We start from the raw sequence: 18,980 nt of genomic DNA, 5'->3' as shown, positions 1-18,980 counted from the left end.
ACACATTCAGGTAACTCTTGAGACTAAGAAACAGTGAGTCCAATCACTTCCTATTAAGACTAGAACTACTGGATCAACTCAGGAGCAGATAACAGGCCATATTTTGGCAGTTATGTGCATTCCGGGGGCAAATAAATTCTGCAGAAACAAGAATGAACCATGTGCACACAAACAAACAAAATTAAAGAAAGTAAAAGGAAAAAATTGAGATGGTCTTCCAATTCCTAGTTCTTGTCCCTTCCTGAGGGCTTGATACATTACTACCCCTACATTCCCAAAAGGTCTTAAAGTAACTTTGAGTTTCCTTATATAAGTTTGCTCAAGTAAATTTTTGTTACCTATACTGCAAAAGTCCTAACTTTACATTATTCTTCCCTCTTTCCCCAACCTATATTCTTCTTATTATTAGTATGCTAGCAATATGGGGTTTAAATTAATTCCTAATTCTCCTAAAATAGGAATATTATTTCATACAATACAACCATTATAGTAACTTGCAAAATGACAAAATAAAAAGTGACTAAAAGACAAATACTTGATTAAAAGATAAATTCTTAAAAAGGAAGTAAAACACAATCTTACCTCTAGATTCTCTTTTTTATATATCTCAATAGCTTTCTCTTCAGATAATCCACAGCAACCATACTCCAGAGGAGTAAACACTGTAGTTGGAACATTAATATAATCACACTGAAAGATAAATTATATTAGCTTATTCTGGGATGCTTTTTTCAGCAAAATTATATTACAAATATTTATAAAAGGAAAATAAATGAGTTCGGTCCAGTGTAACTGACTCCTAAAACATCAACAGCTTCAGTGAAATTCTTTTCCTTTTTTTTAATTTTAAAGATGTGGGGTACAATTCAGGATCAAGTACATAAGTGGTCATTGTACAGGTAAAGTTTAGACCTCCCTTTGGTCCCTACTTTTCCTGGTTTGAGATCAGGTACCTTTATGGATGTTATGTGCCCTCCCACTCCCCTGGCAGTTTCTCACAACTGCCAATCCCTTTTTTACAGTATTATGGTAAAAGTTCAGGGTCCACTTATGAGTGAGAACATGTGGTACTCAGTTCTTTGCTACTGTGATAGATCACTGAGTATTATACACTGTAAATCCATCCAAGTTGCTGCAAAGTCCATAACTTTGTCCTTCTTTATGGCTGCATAATATTCCATCATGTATATGTATCACTTTTTTTTAGCCAGTCCACTTTTGGTGGGTAGCATAGTTGGTTCCATGTTTTTGCTATTGTGAATAATGCTATAATAAACATGTGTGCAGGTATTTTTTTCATAGAGTGACCTGAATTCCTCTGGGTATATTCCCAGAAAGGGGATTGCTAGGTTACATGGAAGGTCGATTTTAGATCTTTTAGGAATCGCCATTCTGTTTTCCACAGAGGTTGTACTAGTTTATACTCCCACCAGCAGTGTAGAAGCATTCTCTTTTCCCCATGTCCTCTCCAGCATCTGTTGTTTTTTGAGTTATTGATGCTGGCCATCCTGACTGGAGTTAGGTGGTACAGCCTCAGTGAAATTCTAAGTTACACTAAAGAAGACCTGTGGGCCCCGACTCAAGGGCAGAGACCACACGCTAGCCAGCCACCAACCAACAGGACCAGCTCTCCCAGAGTACAGACTCAGAAGTCCAAAAGCCAGAAGGTAGAGGTGAAGGCGGTGCCACTCAGCCACCCCTAAAGACTTCTCCCAAGTGTTTTCCATCCCTGTGATTTTGGACTCCGCTCTCCTCGGGTACTTGTAACAGGTGACCCGGAATTATGCTCTTGCAAAGGAAGCTGAGCTCGCCCTTTGGCCATTTCATATTCCTTGTGCTACTGAGAGATTAAGCAAATATGCTGCTCAGCAGTGTTGAACTAAGTGACTGTCCGCGACCATCAAAGGGCGATGGCACATGTGCTAATCCACCACAGTGGCCAAGGTAACTGGGTCAGCTCCAATGCCCAGTGGTTACAGAGGCATCTGTCTCCAGAGCCCTTATCAAACCGAGTCAGAGAAGAATGGACACAGCAGGAAGACTGCAGACCCTGGGCCTAGCAGGTGGTCCTCCAGCAGCCCATGCGGGCCCCTCTGTAGGAAGGTGAGTGTACTCGCAGGTGGCACTGCTGCTGAGAGGAGTGGTCCCAGTCTGAGAGGAGAGAGGGCTTCTCTGGTTGTGTGGAAAAGAGCTGGGATACACTGGTGGATGCACCATGAAAACTGTGCATGCAGAGTTTCATGCAGATGGCAGAGGAAAGGTGGAAGGTGCCTGCCCAACCACAGTCCTTCAAAAGACAACATGCCCATAGCACCATATGCTCCCTCAGCCCTGATAACGGTGATAAGTGATCAGATTGTAGATAGTCATTTGACCCCAGGAAGCCAATACATAAACTGGCCAGAAGTCTATGGAATGTCAGACAAAGATGAGCTGGGTCAATCCAATTCTTTCCTTTGCAGGAAAATGAACTAAAAAACAAAAAGAATCGTCCAGGTAGAAATGGAACAGGAAGAAACATGCCTGCAGAGCTGTAGTTGAGTTAGGCTAAAGGCCTGTAAGAACCCACATCTGTGCTGCCGGGCCCCAGGATACCCCTTCCTCCTACTGCATGAGGCCTAGCCCCAGTACAGTTCTTGTTCTAAGTTCTGCAGCAATTCTACTTATTGATCCTGTGATTTCTATGACTTCCTCCATTTGGCCAGTTTGAGTGGCTTTCTGTTCTTTTGTTACCCCCAACGACAAACACCGCCAGCTATCCCTAAGTCAATGAGGGGATTTGTGTACAACAGAGGGTGAGTACTCCACTAGCCTAGATTCTTTAGCTCATATACTCTAATGCCACCCATGTTTGCCTACATGCAAACCATGGGTAAGTCAAGCATTTACTTTCTTTTTCCAACATAGCTGCGAAAATCACACAACTAAGTGAACTGTCTTGATATTTTCTGACTTCTCTTTGACCCTCAAACACTGAGCACTAATCCATTTATTGACTGGCAGCTGACCCCAGATTCCATGGATTCTCTGAGAAGCCTCATTCTCAACTGATGCCTTTGTTTCCTGTTTAATACCAATTAAGAAAAATCAACAGGAAACGGCTCAACTTTCCCGTTACTCCCAAAAAACTTCTCCACATCTTAGACTCACTACAGCCAATCCCTTTCTTATAGTATTGATCTCATGCTGCCCTACCTGTGGGTTTCCTTTCAGTCCTGTATCTCTAGTATCTTTCTTTACACATTTCACATATTGCTCCATCTTCTAATCCCTCCCGGTGGTCACCAGGATTAACTTCTTAAAACACCAGGTAACTGTTCTACCAACATACATTCCCAAATGCTATTTGCATTTGTGATGGGACCATTCTTCCTTGCTCATTTAGCATCTGTGGCCCCCACCCATCAATGCCATCAGAGCCCCCTCCCAGGTGCCCCTCATGTACTCCACATATCCACAAGGTGTCCATGGATGACCTGAGGAGGCAATGAGGGGATGAGAGAAGCAGCACACAGCATTACTCATGGAGAACATGTGCCAAAAGCTTTTCACCTGGTTATAATCACGTGAAAACAATCAGAGAAAGTCAGAATACAGGACATTCTACAAAAGCAGTCCAGATTTATTAAAAAGTGTCAAGAGCTGGACAAGATAAGGATGCCCACTATCCCCACTCTTATCCTACAGAGTACTGGAAGTTCCAGCCAGAGCATTCAGGCAAGAGGTAGAAATAAAGGGCATCCAAATCGTAAAAGAGGAAGTCAAACTGTCCCTGTTTGCAGATAACATGATCTTATATGTAGAAAAACCTGAAGTCATCACCAAAATCTCTTAGAACTAATAAAGGAATTCAGTAAAGTCACCAGATAGAAAACCAACATACAAATATCAGCAGCATTTCTATACACCAATAACCAACTAACTGAAAAAGAAATCAAGAAAACACGCCCATTTACAGGCTACAAAAAAAAAAACTTAGGAATAATGTAACCAAAGAGGTAAAAGCTCTCTACAATAAAAACTCCAAAACACCGGTGAAAGAAATTGAAGAGGACACAAAAATATGTAAAGACATCCCAGTGTTCATGGATTGAAAGCATATTGTTAAAATGACAATACTACCCAAAATAATCTATAGATTTAATGCAATCCCTATCGAAATACCAATGATATTCTTCACAGAAATGGTAAAAACAAAACTAAAATTTGTATGAAATCACAAAAGATCCCAAATAGACAAAGCAATACTGAGCAAAAAGACAAAGCTGGAGGCATCACACTATCTGACTTCAAAACATACTACAAAGCTATAGTACCCAAAACAGCATGATACTGGTATGAAAACAGACACACAGATCAATAAAATCCAAAAGAGCATCTAAAAACTGATTTTCAACAAAGGTACCAAGAACATACAAAGGGAAAAGGACACCCTCTTCAAAAAATGGCACTGGAAAAACTGGATATCCATATACAGAAGAATGAAATTAGATCTCTATATCTCATCATAGATAAAAATCAACTTCAAATTAATTAAAGACTTAAATGTAAGACATGAAACAGCTAGAAGAAAACAGAGAAAACGCTTCAGGACACACTGGTCTAGGCAAAGATTTTACGGTAAGACCTAAAAAGCACAGGGGACAAAAACAAAAGCAGAGCCAGGCATGAAGGTATATACCTGTAGTCCCAGTTACTTGGGAGGCCGAGTTTGGAGGACTGCTTAAGCCCATGAGTTCCTGACCAGCTGGACAATAGTGTGAGACTCCATCTTTTAAAAAATAGATAAATGGGACTATATCAAACTAAAAAGCTTTTACACAGCAAAGTAAACAGTTAACAGAGTAAAGAGACAACTTGTAGAATAGGGGAAAATATTTGCAAACTATTCATCTGACAAAATATATAAGGAACTCAACTCACAGCAAAAAAAGAACAACATGATTTTAAAAGTGGGCAAAGGATCTGAATATACAGTTCTCAAAAGAAGACATACAAAAGGTCAACAAGTATATTTTTAAAATGCTCAATATCACTAATCATCAGAGAAATGCAAATCAAAACCACAATGAGATACCATCTCACACCAGCAGCTATTATCAAAAGACAAAAATAACAAATGCTGGCAAGGAAGCAGAGAAAGGGGAGCTTCCATACACTGCTGGTAGGAATGTAAACTAGTACAGCCACTATGGAGAAAAGTATGAAGGTTCCTCAAAAACCTACAAATAGAATTATCATATAATCCAGCAATTCTATGACTGGATACTTATCCAAAAGAAAGAAAATCAGTATATCAAAGAGATATCTACACCCCCATGTTTACTGCAGTACTATTCACAATAACCAAAATATGGGATCAACCTAAGTGTCTGTAACAGATGAATGGATAAAGAAAACGTTGTATATATACACAATGGAATATTATTCAGCCAATAAAAAGAACAAAATCCTTTCATTTGCCATAACAATGGATTAAACTGAATTATGTTAAGTAAAATAAGCTAGTCACAGAAAGATAAATACCACATGTTCTCATTCATATGTGGAAGCTAAAAAAGTGAATCTCATAAAAGTAGAAAGTAGAGTTGTGGCCATAAGAGGCTGGGAAGGGCAGGGCAAGAGGGAGGATGGGGTTGGTTAATGTATGTAAAATTACAGCTAGATAGGAGAAGTCAGTTCTAATGCTCTATAGCACTCAGGTGTGAACACAGTTAATGATAGCTTATTGCATATTTTTAAAAAGCTAGAAGAGATTTTGAAGGTTCCCAACACAAAGAAATCATAAACATTTGAGGTAATGTATATGCTAATTACCCTGATTTCATCATGCACATTGTAAACATGTATCAAAATATCATGTATAATCATTGCATGTCAACTAAAAATGTACCAGATTTAAAAAGACTTAAAATAAAAGTTAAAAGAGCCACAGCAAAAGAAATAATCATCAGAGTGAATAGAAAACCTATAGGATGAGAAAAAAAAAGAATACTTGCAAGTTATGGCCCAAAGAACTATCCAGAATTCACAAGGAACTCAAATAATTCAACATGAAAAAAACCCCATCAAAAAGTGGGCAAAGGACATGAACAGACCCTTCTCAAAAGAAGACACAAGTGATCAACAAATATATGAAAAAATGCTCAACATCACTGATCATCAAATAAACGCAAATTAAAACCACAATGAAATATCGCCTTACACCAGTCAGAATGGGCATCATTAAAAAGTCAAAGAAGAACAAATGTTGGTGCAGTTGTAGAGAAAAGGGAACACTCATTCACTGCTGATAAGATTGAAAACCCATTCAACCTCTATGGAAAACAGCATGGAGATTTCTCAAAAAACTAAAAATTGAAATACTGTTCAACCCAGCAATGCCACTACTAGGGATCTACCCAAAGGAAAAGAAATCATTATCTAAGAAAAATACCTGTACTCATATGTTCATTGCAGCACTACTCACAACAGCAAAATCATGGACCCAACCTAAGTGCTTATACGAATGATTTGACCAGATAAAGAAAATGTGGTATATATACACCATTGATACTACATAGCCATAAAAAAGAATGAAATCATGTCCTATGCAGCAACATGGATGGAGCTGGAGACATAATTCTAAGTGAACTCACTCAGAAACAGAAAACCAGGTATCATGTTTTTATTCACATGCAGGAGCTAAATGGCCACAAAGATGGAAATAATAGACACTGAGAACACCAATAAGGGGAGAGGTAGGGAAGTTGGTTAGGGTTCAGAAATCACCTATTGGGTACAATGTTCACTATCTTGGGAACTGGCCATCTGAGACCCAATCCCCACCACTACACAGCATGTCCATGTGACAAACATGTGCCTGTACTCCCTGATTCTAAAACAAAAATAAAGTCTTCTACTGAATTTATAAATCTGTGATTTTTCATGTGGCATATCTATAATTCTATCATTCAAATTTAAACACTACTAATATTTTGGTGTTTTCTTTATTTTCTTCTGGGTGATTTTTGTATACTTATTTTTTATGTGCTTTTTTAAGAATAAAATACTGTTTGTTTAAAAAAAGTTATAAGAGCTAAATATACTGTGTAAATCAAAATATACACATACACACACACTTAAAGAACAACTGAGGAAATCTGCATTTTTATTGAATTTTTATTGAACTTCTCAGATACGGTAATGGAGCTATAGTCATGGAGGTAAATATCTTTGTACTTAGGAGATATATACTGAAGTAGTTAAGGGCAAATGTCACTGATGTCTGCCACTTCAAAAACCTCAGAAAAAAAGGACATCTAGATATTCACAAAAGGAGAGAAAGAGCAAAAATGATAAAATGTTAGTGACAAAATGTTAGTAACTGGGGAATTTGGGTGAAAGGTTTACTATGGGAGATTATTTTACTATTCTTTTTGTGTTGTGACATCTTTTTAAATAAAAAGTTGGGGGAAATAAAGGTCTTCAACAGATCCCAACTGCCTTAGAGAAGGCCTTATCAATTCTTTATTACAGCATTAATGATTTTTGATGATCTGAAAATCAAATTAATTCTCCAGCCTCATTCCCAATTATATACTCCCCTACCACCAACTACTCTGCCTACATACACCCCAAGTGCTGTATGCACTGTGGATGGGACAATTCTATACATGGAATAGTACATTAAACACTCCTGAGCCTACCCACTAATGCCAGTGGATCCCCGTCCCCAGTTGCCCTTGTCTTATCAACTCCTCCACACACCCACAGCACTCACTTCTAATGGAGCAGAGCAGTACTTCCCCAGTTGAGAACTCCTGTGAGTCTATTCACAGAAGTAAACTACCTGACCAGGTGTACACACCAAGTAGGCACTGAAGCCAGGGTCAGAGCCTTGACTTCTGCTGAGTGTTCCTTCTATGCTATTACAGCTATTACAGTGCAACCATCCACTTATGAAAGCTTTTCCTGTCCCTTCAATTAGAATTAAATGATTCTTTCCATATTTCTACAGCAATTGTCTTATGGCACTCTTTGGCACATAATCAAACTCTGTCTTTTGATTAGTCTGTGCCTATCTGACTCATGACTCCAACTACTGGGTAAGCCCCTGGGGTTGAACCATGACCCGTCCTTTGTAAAGCACCTAACACAACATCTTGCACACAGAAATATTCTTTTAAAAAAGGCCAGGAACGGTGGCTTACAGCTGTAATCCTAGCACTTTGGGAGGCTGAGGTGAGAGGATTGCCTGAGCCCAGGGGTTCGAGACCAGACTGGCAACTTGGTGAAATCTCGTCTCTACAATAAGTCAAAAAAATTTAGCCAGACATGGAGGCACACACCTGGTAAAATTATTTCCAACAACTTGGGGGATGAGGCAGAAGGATCACCCGAGCCCAGCAAGTTGAGGCTCTGGTAGCTCCAGCCTGGGTGACAGTGACACTCTGACTAAAAATAAATAAAAATAGCTGGGCTCGGTGGCTCAGCCTATAATCCCATGCCTTTGGGAGGCTGAGGTGAGTGGATTGCCTGAACCTGCAAGTTCAAGACCCGCCTGGGCAGCGAGACCTCATCTCTACAATAAATCAAAAAATCAGCCGGGTGTGGTAGCGCACGCCTGTAATTCCAGCTACATGGAAGGCTGAGGCGGAAGGATTGCCGGAGCCCAGCAGGTCGAGGCTGCGGTGGCCAGGAGCGGCCACTGCACTCCAGTCTGGGTGACAGAGTGAGACTCCAACTCAAAAAATAAATAAATAAATAAATAAATAAATAAATAAATAAGTTAAATTAATAAATAAAATAAAAATTTAAAAATAAAAGAAATACTCAAAAAATACTAGTAAGCAGTAAGTCCACTGCAAATTATATCTCTGAGAAACCATTTACCTGGAAAATGAGCACACAAGTGTTTTTGTACTGACTTTTAAAATAATGATTTTGATCAAGATATTATCTCAGAAACAACAGTAAGAAACTTACCTTTTCTAAAGAAGTCCCAAAAAGCCTCCGAGCTAGCAGCTTGCCTGCCTGTATGGCGACGGGAGTAAGCTCTGGTTTACCCTCCAAGACATCCCCAATAGCATAGACATATGGCACATTGGTCTGTTCTGTGTCATTTACAGGTATTTTGCCATTCCTATGAATTTTTAAAAAGGAAAAATATATATATTATGACTGACACTACACTGCTGGATGATTACCACTGTTCCAAAAGACTAAGTACACAGAGAACGATCTACCTCTGAGAACTCATGCACCTCGGGTTATCAATTATCTATAAGGTCAATGACTTAAAATAATAAGAGTTTCTGTAGCTCTAAGAGAGAACATCTCTGGTGAAACCATGCATGTGTCTTAGATGCCTAGATTTTCTCCAGACTCTCCCCATAGTCCCAGCTTTGGAATTTTTCTCCTTGCCTGACCAAGGACATAAAAAATTCACTCTAAATCACAGTGAATATATTTTCACAATTATTTTTTAAATCACAATTATAATTTTAAATGGATGAGATTTTTAAGGCACAAATAAGGGTTACAGATAAATTGATTAAGAAATTGATAATAAAGAGCTGGCACAATACTTATAGTAAGATAAATTTAAAGCATTAAAATTTTATATCTTAGTAATTAAATGAGAATTTCTAAGAGGTGATCTGCAGCAAAATTTGGCTTTGTGCAGCAATAGTGCAATGACCCCACACATACTTACTTCTCATTAATTTTGACACCAATGTTTTCCAAGCCTATTTTCCTTGTACAGGAGTCACGACCAACTGCTAACAAAACCTGTATTTAGAGAGAAATCAAAAACACAAATTACCTGTATCAGGAATGAAAGACGGAACATGACTATAGACCTTAATAGACATTAAAGGATAACAATGGAACATTATCAACAGCCTATGCCAATATATTTGATAGCTTAGGTAAAATACGTTCCTTGAAAGAAATAATTTACCAAACTGACATGCAAAGGTCTGAATAAGTTTATGATATGGGTTAAACTATGTCCCCTCAAAATTCGTATGCTGAAATTCTAACCCCAAGTACCTAGAATATGACTATATTTGAAGATAGGGCCTTCAAAGAGGTTATTAAGGTAAAATGAGGCATATAGGTAGGCCCTAATCCAATATAACTGGCGTCCTCATAAGAGAAGATTAAGATACAGACAACACAGATCAAGGGATGACCATGTGAAGACACAGGAAGAAGACAGCCAGGTACAAGCCAAGGAGAAACCAACCCTGTCAACATCTTGATCTTGGACTTCCAGCTTACAAAACCATAAGACACACATTTTTGTTGTTAAGCACCCCCAGTCTGTGGTACTTTCCCAGAACTGTGAGAAAATAAATTTCTGTTGATTACACTACCAGTCCGTGGTATTTTGCTATGGTAGGTACACAACTCAGAAAAAAAAGGAAAAGGGAACACTTCTCAACTCCTCATTATGAGCCCAGTATACATATCTGATACCAAAATCAGGTGAGGACATTAAAAGAAAAGAAATTCATAAGCTAATACTCCTTTGAACATAGATGTAAAATCCTTAATGAAATGTTAGCAAATCAAATATAGCAATATGAGTATATAAAAAGGATACGTGATCATAACCAAGTGGAATTTATCTCCAAAATGCAAATTTGGTATAACATACAAAAATCAACCAATATAATTCATCATATTAACACAAAAAAGTAGAAAACAATTTAATCATCTCAGTAGATGCAATAAAGCATTTGACAAAATTCAACAACCTTTCAAAATTAAAATTCTCAGCATGACAAAGAATAAAAGAGGAAAACTTCCTCAACTGGATAAAAGTGTAGGAAACTTACAAGTCACATCCTAGCAAGGTTGAAAGACTAGCCGGGCATGGTGGCTCACACCTGTAACCCCAGCACTTTGGGAGGCAGAGACAAGAAGATTGCCTGAGCTCAGGGGTTTGAGACCAGCCTGAGCAACATGGCAAGACCTCGTCTCTACAATAAATAAAAAAATCAGTCAGACATGGTGGCACATTCCTGTGGTTCCAGCTACTTGGCTGAGGCAGAAGGATCACCTGAGCGTAGCAGGTCGAGGCTGCAGAGGCCGTGAGTATGCCACTGCACTCCAGTCTAGGAGAAAGAGTGAGACTCCGCCTCAAAAATAAGAGACTAAATGACTTATCCCTAAGATCACGAACCAAAGAATGCCCACTCTCACGATTTCTAAACAACACTGTACTGGAGGTCTTGGCTGGTACAACAAGGTAAGAAAAAGATAAAAGGTCACAGGAGAAAGCTGCTTTTACTTGCAGCTATGAATCTTAAGAAGCTATAGCGAGGTCAATACACACACACACACAAACCATTTGTATTTCTATACACCACCAACAAACCATCGAAAATTAAAATTTTTAAAATGCCATTTGTATTAGTTTAAAAATCATGAACTACTTAGAGATACATTTGGCAAAATATGTGAAAGAGCAATGATATAACACTGGTGAGAGAAAGTAAGGAACAATAAATAAATGGAAAGACAGCTGAGGTTCATGTATTTAAAAAATCAGTAGTACTAAGAAGTCAGTTCTTCAGGAAACAGTAAATATAATCCCAACCAAAATCCCAGAAGACTTTCTTTTTAGGGAAATTGATAAGCTGTTTTTAAAATTTATATAGAATTAAAGTTAGAGGAATCACTCTACCTGTCTGGGACTTATCCCAAAGCTTCAACCATCAAGACAATGTGGTCCCGGGAAGGGCAAGATAAATGGTCTATGAAACAGAATATGAATGCAGAAATAGACCTACAGTTGAACATTCAAATAATTTCATCGAAGTAATTCCATGGAGAAAGAGAAACCTTTCAACAAATGGCACCGGTTATCCACACAGAAGGAAAAGAATCTCAATTCCTACATCACACCATTTATGCATAAAAACTAATCCAGGCTTCCAGACAAGATGTTCCTTACCGCCTAAGAGCCTATGTCATTAAACGCTGCAAAACCATACTTTAAAAAAGAAAAGCAAGGTTTAAGGAACCAGAGAGTTGCCTGCAACAAGTGGATAGACTCAGAAAGTCCAAACTACCTCTAGAACAGTATCTGACCAGTCAGACACTGCAGTACATATGCTCTATACAATCCACAACATATGTGATGACGTGGAAAATGAATGGTTGCAGACCTAGATGTGGCTATGGAGTGCTAAGCCTCAGAAGTGCAATGTTAAGAGCAGGGTCAGCTGGGCTCGGTGGCTCAGCCTGTAATCCCGCGCCTTTGGAGGCTGAGGTGAGTGGATTGCCTGAGCCGGCGGGTTCGAGACCCGCCTGGGCAACTTGGCGAGACCTCATCTCTACAATAAATAAAAAATTAGCCAGGCATGGTAGTGCACGCTTGTAGTTCCAGCTACTAAGAAGGCTGAGGTGGAAGGATTGCCGGAGCCCCAGCAGGTTGAGGCTGCAGTGGCTGGGAGCAGCCACTACACTCCAGTATGGGCGACAGAGTGAGACTCCAACTAAAAAAAAAAAAGAAAAAAGCAGGGTCGTATGTTGAATTTGACATAAATGAAGGTGCACTGGAAATATTTAATAGGAATCTGGAAGAGTCTCAGTTAACGCATGTTGACATGGTTCAAAGTGATGTGTGCTCATTATCTAAAAAGAGTGTTCAAGTCATTTGACTTGGACTCAATTGTGAAGCCTCCTTTGGGACTAAAAATAATAAAGGGTCAGATATAGATTTTCTAAGGTTGCTTTGGAAATGACAAGAATAATACTATATTCTTTACACAAATCCTCAACAGAAGAACATGTTCAAAAGAAAGCTGCAGAATAGAAAATCAAGATAGATATTGCAAAGCTTCAGTATGACCTGTCAGCATCATACAATTTTCGTAAAGAGAAATCAATGAACACTAAAGTGGACTTAAATTGATTTTCTTTTTAAAAGTCGCCAAAAACAAAAGCAGTTTAAAACTTAATTAAAATGGAAAAAATTTGTCTACTAAAAAAAATTTAATTAAATGTGGATTACAGACCTAAACATGAAAGATAAAACTATAAAACTTCAGGAAGAAAATATAGGGATGTCTTCATGACCTTTGCATAAACCAGGATTTCTTAGAGCACACAGACAGCACAAACCATAAAAGAAAAAAATGGATAAACCAGACTTCATAAAAATTTTTAAAGTACTATTCATCAAGAGATGCTACTAAAAAATACATAGGCAAGTCACAGATGGAAAGAAAATGTTCACAATACATATATCTGAAAAAGGAATATACCCAAGATATATATAAAACTCCTGCAATTCAAGAATAAAAATTCAAGCAATCAAACAAAAACAGCTAAAGACTTGAACAGACACTTTATACATTAAGATATATGAATGCCAACATACACATGAAATATTGCTCCACATCATCAGTCATCAGGAAAATGTACATTAGAACCCTAATAAGATACCTCTGCACATCTACTGGAAGGGCTAGAGAGAGAAAACTGGACAACCCTAAATATTGGTGAGGATCTGGAATAACCAAACCCTCAGGCATGGCTGGTGGAAATACAAAATGATGCGATCATTTGGAAGCTCGTCGTTTCTTAAAAAGTAGAAACTACTCTATGATCAAGCAATTTCACTCCTAGGTATTTATCCAAGAAAAAATAAATGTCCATAAAAAATACTTTAAACAAAAAGTTGTCATAGCAGTTTTAATCACAATAGCCCAAATTGCAAAATGCCTACATGTTCACTCACAGGAAAATGAATAAATAAACTGCTATATTCACACAGTCCATGCAATAAAAAGAACTACTGATGCACACAACATGGATGAATTCTAAAAGCATCAATCTGAATTTAAAAAGCCAGATGCAAAGGAGTACACAGTGTATGACTTCTTTTATGTGATGTCTAGAATAAGTTAGAAAACTAGCTTAAGGTGACAGAATCAGAATAGTATTTGTTGGGGACAGGGACTGGGAGAGGGCACAAGAGAACTTTCTGAACTCACGGAAATGTTCTGTTACCTTTAAAGGAGTATGGATTACATGAATATGGACACTTGTCAAAACTGATTAAACTGATTGTACACCTAAGAGCCATGCATTTCCCTACATGTAAAATTTACCTCATTACAAAAATAACCAATTTATAGTTATACTTATGAGCAACTATGTATTAATACATTTGAAAATTTAGATGAAATGGATTAATTCCTGGAAAAATATAACTACTGAAAAGTAACTCAAGAAAAAACAGAAAAAACTTAAAAGACCAACATTACCGAGTTGGGTTTATATGAAGAATTACAAAAATTGAATAAACATTAGAAAATCAATGTAATTTGTCTGCAATTCCAGTACTTTAGGAAGCCAAAGCAGGAGGATTGCTTGAGGCCAGGAGTTTGAGATCAGCCTGGGCAACACAGCAAGACTCCATCTCTAAAAAAGGTAAAAAGTAAATATTTAAATATATGTATATAAACAAAAATAAAGTCAGCATCATTCAACACATTAGCCTGGGCAACACAGCAAGACTCCATCTCTAAAAAAAAAAAAAATTAAATATATGTATATAAATAAAAATAAAGTCAGCATCATTCAACACAAAACAGATCAACAGGAAAAAAAAAAACAGATCATCAACAGCTACGAAAGAAACATTATTGCAACTGAACATCCATTCATGATTTTAAAATTAACAAAGTAAACAAAGAAAGACACTCAGCAATCAAAAAATAGAAAATAATTTCCTTAACTTTATTGAAAATATCTATCAAAATCCTAAGAAAACATTTTCTTTAATGAAATAATGACATCTTTCCTTTTGATATTAAAAACAAGACAGTGTTGACAAAATAAAACTTACTGTGTTATATACTTCTTCAACAGCCTCTGGTCCTTCAGTGGATTTAGCCAATACTTTCAGCTTTCCAGGTAAGCCTTTCTCCAACTGTTGAATCTAGTAAGGTCAAATAACGTAATGATTCTATCTATACATAACACAAATAGATCAAAGGGTGCACACCTGTGTGCATATATAGTCATGCTGATATATACATGTGTGTTGGGCATATTTAAGATTTTTGGATTAGGCAGAGATAGAGAAAAGTAATTGTCACAAGATACATTTTGGAGGTAGAAATGAATTAATGGATTGGTTGAGACTGGAAGGTGCATAAAAGAAGAAATGAAGGCCGTGTGCAGTGGCTCACGCCTGTAATCCCAGCACTTTGAGAGGCAGGGGTGAGAGAATTGCCTGGGTGCATGGGTTTAAGACCAGCCTGAGCAACTTAGCGAGATCTTGACTACAATAAATCAAAAAATTAGCAGGGCATGGTGGTATACACCTGTGGTTCCAGCTACTTGGAAGGCTGAGGTGAAAGGATCACCTGAGCCCAAGAGATTGAGGTTGCAGTGGACATGAGCGAGCCACTGCACTCCAGCCTGGGTGACAGAGTAAGACTCCAACCCCCCCTCCAAAAAAAAAGAAAAGAAAAAGAAAAAGAAAAGAAATGAAAGGATGCTCTCAGATACTGGCTTAATAATCTGTGTAGAGTGTGATACCATTTACTGAGTACTGAGATGGGCCAGATGGATTAGCAGGGGAATACATTAGGTAGAAAACGGAGAGTTTCATTTTTGCCTTGTGAAGTCTGAAATGCTCATGAGGGATTCAAGTGGTGATATCCAGTAGGCAACTGTGTGACGAGCATGGAGGTCAGGAGAGATGCCTGAACAGGAGACATATATCTGTGCATCATTAGCACTTAGATAATACTTAAAACCATGGTCTTAAGGAAGATCATCAGGTAAAAACTGCAGAGGAGTGAAGAGTGGCCAGGAAGAAAACTAAAGGATGCTGATGTCTGCAGGCTGAGTAGGTACGGACGGGAAAATCATGACTGTGGAGGCACAGCAGCCAGAAAGGAGGGTGCTGCCCAAGGAAGGAAGGTCCATTTTACCATGTGCTGCTGAGAGACCCAGTGAGACATTCAAACGGAAGCAGCTGAAAATTGGCTACATGGGAAACAGAGACAAGAAATCAGAAGTAGATGTATAGAAGTATTTTTATAAAGGGGAAAAGAAAAATAGGGACCCAACCAGAAAGTCAGGGAGGGTATTTCAAGATGAAAGATGCTGATAAGAATAAGGGAAAGACAATATCTAACTGAAGACAGGACACCCTTGAGGAAGTGAAAAAAAGTGAGAGATGGCCCTGCTGAGAAGAGCAGGACACCTTCTCCATCATCACAGGGGAGGACAAGGGGACAATAGGGTTGGTTTTGTATATTTGGGGGTGGAAATACTATTTTTAACACTATTTGAGTAAGACTGAGCTACTTAATAAAATGAAGTAAAGTGACATAAAAGAAAGTTGAAAAGCGAGTAAGAAAGAAAAGGAATTCCAAATGTTACTCAGACGTACCATCACAGGGACGAATTTCCTTAAGAACTTCACACCGTGTTGCTCCATGTAGGAACCCACTTTTTCTGCCATCTCTTGGTCGAAGCCACGAAGAAGGATTGAGCGCACCATAACTGTGACATCCAAGCCAAGGCCAGCCAGAAACCCTGCACATTCCAGGGCAATGTAGGAGGCACCCACCACCAACGTTTTGCCAGGGCAATAAGGCAGAGAGAAAAGGTCATCACTGAAAAATAAAAATTACAAAAAGAAACCTAGGCAATGAGAATAAAATGAGTTATTTAGGTTTCAATGTTGGGGGTGAGGGGGTGGCAAAAAAAATCCAGAATTTATTTATTAAAAAATTACGCATTCTCTTTTTTTAAAAAAATCAGGATTTATTGAGAGGACAGAAAAGTTCCCACAGTAGGAGGGGACCCGAAAGGGTTACCCCAAAATTGTGTATTCTTACATGTTTAAATTTGAGTCACCTTCAAAGAACTCTCCATTTGATGCAATACACCTATCAAGATGCTTTTTCCACTGCTCAAAACAGTTTCTGAACTAGTCGATTTTCATGCCTTTTAAGTGCTTTTGCTTCACCTTTTTCACATTGGGAAAACATTTCCCTTTCAGGACTTTTTTCATCGGGGGAAACAAAAATAAGTGGCTCAGGGTAAGATCGGGTGAATAGGGAGAGTGGGACACTTGGGCCATGTCATTGTTGGTCAAAAACTGCAGAACACTCAGTGCGGTGTGGGCAGGTGCACTAATAAATGACTCATCATGAAATGGGCAAACGAGTTGAAAGAATCTCCAAAAGAATTCACTGGAGTCAAATGCAGCCTCTCATAATGATGCGAGCTGGTACACTGGTACACATGGGTTCCTAGAACATTTATCTAGTGAGAGGAGCCTGTACTACAATGGGCCTGCCCTCCAAAAAATAACTCTGGGATTTGTGGGTCCCCTCTCATATAATGGTCTTCTGAGGGTTCAACTGCAATTTGCAACTTGAATGAAGGAATACTAAAACAAACAGCCTTTTAAAGCTTGCAATTGAGTTTACTGTGGAGAGAGTGTAGAAGAGAAAGCATGCCTCTGTTTTTTAAAATCAGATCACAAGCAAAGTTTTCTTTAAGAAAAAATAGAAAATGCTAGACTAAATTATATGTGATAAGTAAAAAATAATTTGTTTTGGAGGTGTGTGGTGTGTGTGCTGGGGTGGTTGTCCACCTGAACAACAGTATAGTGAAAAATGTGTTTCTCAGTTTAAGATTTTATTTTTTAGAGACAGGATCTCGCTTGGTCAGAATGGCATGCAATCAAATGATCACAGCTCACTGCAGCCTCAAAATCCTGAGCTCAAGCAATCCTCCTGCCTCAGCCTCCCAAGTAGCTAGGGCTCCATTTGCATGACACCATGCCTGGTTAATTTTTTTTTTTTTTTTTTGTAGAGATAGGATCTTACTATGTTGCCCAGGCTGGCCTCAAACTTCTGATCTCAAGCAATTTTCCCACCTCATCATCCCAAAGAGCCAGGATTGCAGGCACAAGCCACCATACCCAGCCTGAAAAATGTCTTTCTTAATGTGAATCTCAAAAAAGTTTGCTAGTCATTGGGACACATTATACAATGCCCTCTGTTTGAACACCAAAGAAAAATTCCTATTAAATTTCACTATTAACAAGAGATGTGCTCCTCCTGACCACTGGCTCACTTTTTTCATTCAGATACTAAACACTAAAGCTAATTGCATTTACTTCTTGCTTTAGCCTGTAGGAAGTTTAGAACCAAATTCTCATACTACTTTCAGCAATTACCTCGACACATATAGCATATTTGTGTGCATAAATTTTAACACTGGCCTTATTTTCTTTTTGTTTCATTACTTTATTTTGTTTCTTGTTTTGCATGTACTTTTATTTGTCAATTTCAATCTTTTGTGGAATAAGACAAGGAATAAATAAATTGGAAACATAAGCAGAATGCAATTTATTAAAGTTAAAATGGTCTATTTAATCTTACCTGGTAATACAGTATTCTTTATCTCCTTGGATTCCTAAATACCGTGGCCTTTCACCTGTTGCTATGACAAATTTTGCAGCTGTATAACAACTTTCCTGTCCTTTTTTATCAGTTGCCTTGGAAAAAGAAAAGTAAACCTCACTTATTGAATAAACACTATAGAATATCAGATACCCTGGACACAATAGTTACCACCCTCATGAAGCTTCACTTAGGAACAACAGACATGTAAAAAGTAAGAGGGCAATGTAATACACACCAACACAAGAAATACAAGCAAGTATAGACTACTGGGAAGAGGGGGACCCGGAGTTTCTAGCCTGAGCAGCTGGGAGACACTGGCATCGTTAAATGGGGAACCCCAGGAGAGGCAGGTTTGGTTGGGGAATGACTGGCATCTGTCAACCATCTGTGCCAGGCAGTAGAAGTAAAACTTGCATTTTTATTGTGTTTGATGTGCGTAATATAATTCAAATCGGCTCACGTAAGGTTTTTTTTTTGTTGTTTGTTTGTTTGTTTGTTTGAGTTGGAGTCTCACTCTGTCACCCAGACTGGAGT

The 18,980-nt window shown here is 38.3% G+C and overlaps 1 protein-coding gene across 2 annotated transcripts in view; it reads right to left on the bottom strand.

Annotated features, from left to right (window-relative positions):
* TXNRD3 (thioredoxin reductase 3) overlaps positions 1–18,980 on the bottom strand; it is a 51,283-nt gene that overhangs the window by 9,432 nt on the left and 22,871 nt on the right. The window contains exons 8-13 of one of the 2 annotated variants that reach the window (XM_008071653.1): positions 18,423–18,538; positions 16,415–16,640; positions 14,855–14,947; positions 9,698–9,774; positions 8,968–9,124; positions 583–690 (exon numbers count right to left, since the gene is read on the bottom strand). In XM_008071653.1, the coding sequence (XP_008069844.1) occupies positions 583–690; positions 8,968–9,124; positions 9,698–9,774; positions 14,855–14,947; positions 16,415–16,640; positions 18,423–18,538 (777 nt within the window). The remainder of the gene's footprint in view (positions 1–582; positions 691–8,967; positions 9,125–9,697; positions 9,775–14,854; positions 14,948–16,414; positions 16,641–18,422; positions 18,539–18,980) is intronic. The other variant, XM_008071661.1, reaches the window with a different exon arrangement.

The sequence above is a fragment of the Carlito syrichta genome, unplaced genomic scaffold (genome assembly GCF_000164805.1).
Source record: "Carlito syrichta isolate Samal-C Ts95f unplaced genomic scaffold, Tarsius_syrichta-2.0.1 Scaffold113541, whole genome shotgun sequence".
Classification (NCBI taxonomy): Eukaryota; Metazoa; Chordata; class Mammalia; order Primates; family Tarsiidae; genus Carlito; species Carlito syrichta.
This window is presented reverse-complemented; position numbering and strand designations above follow the sequence as displayed.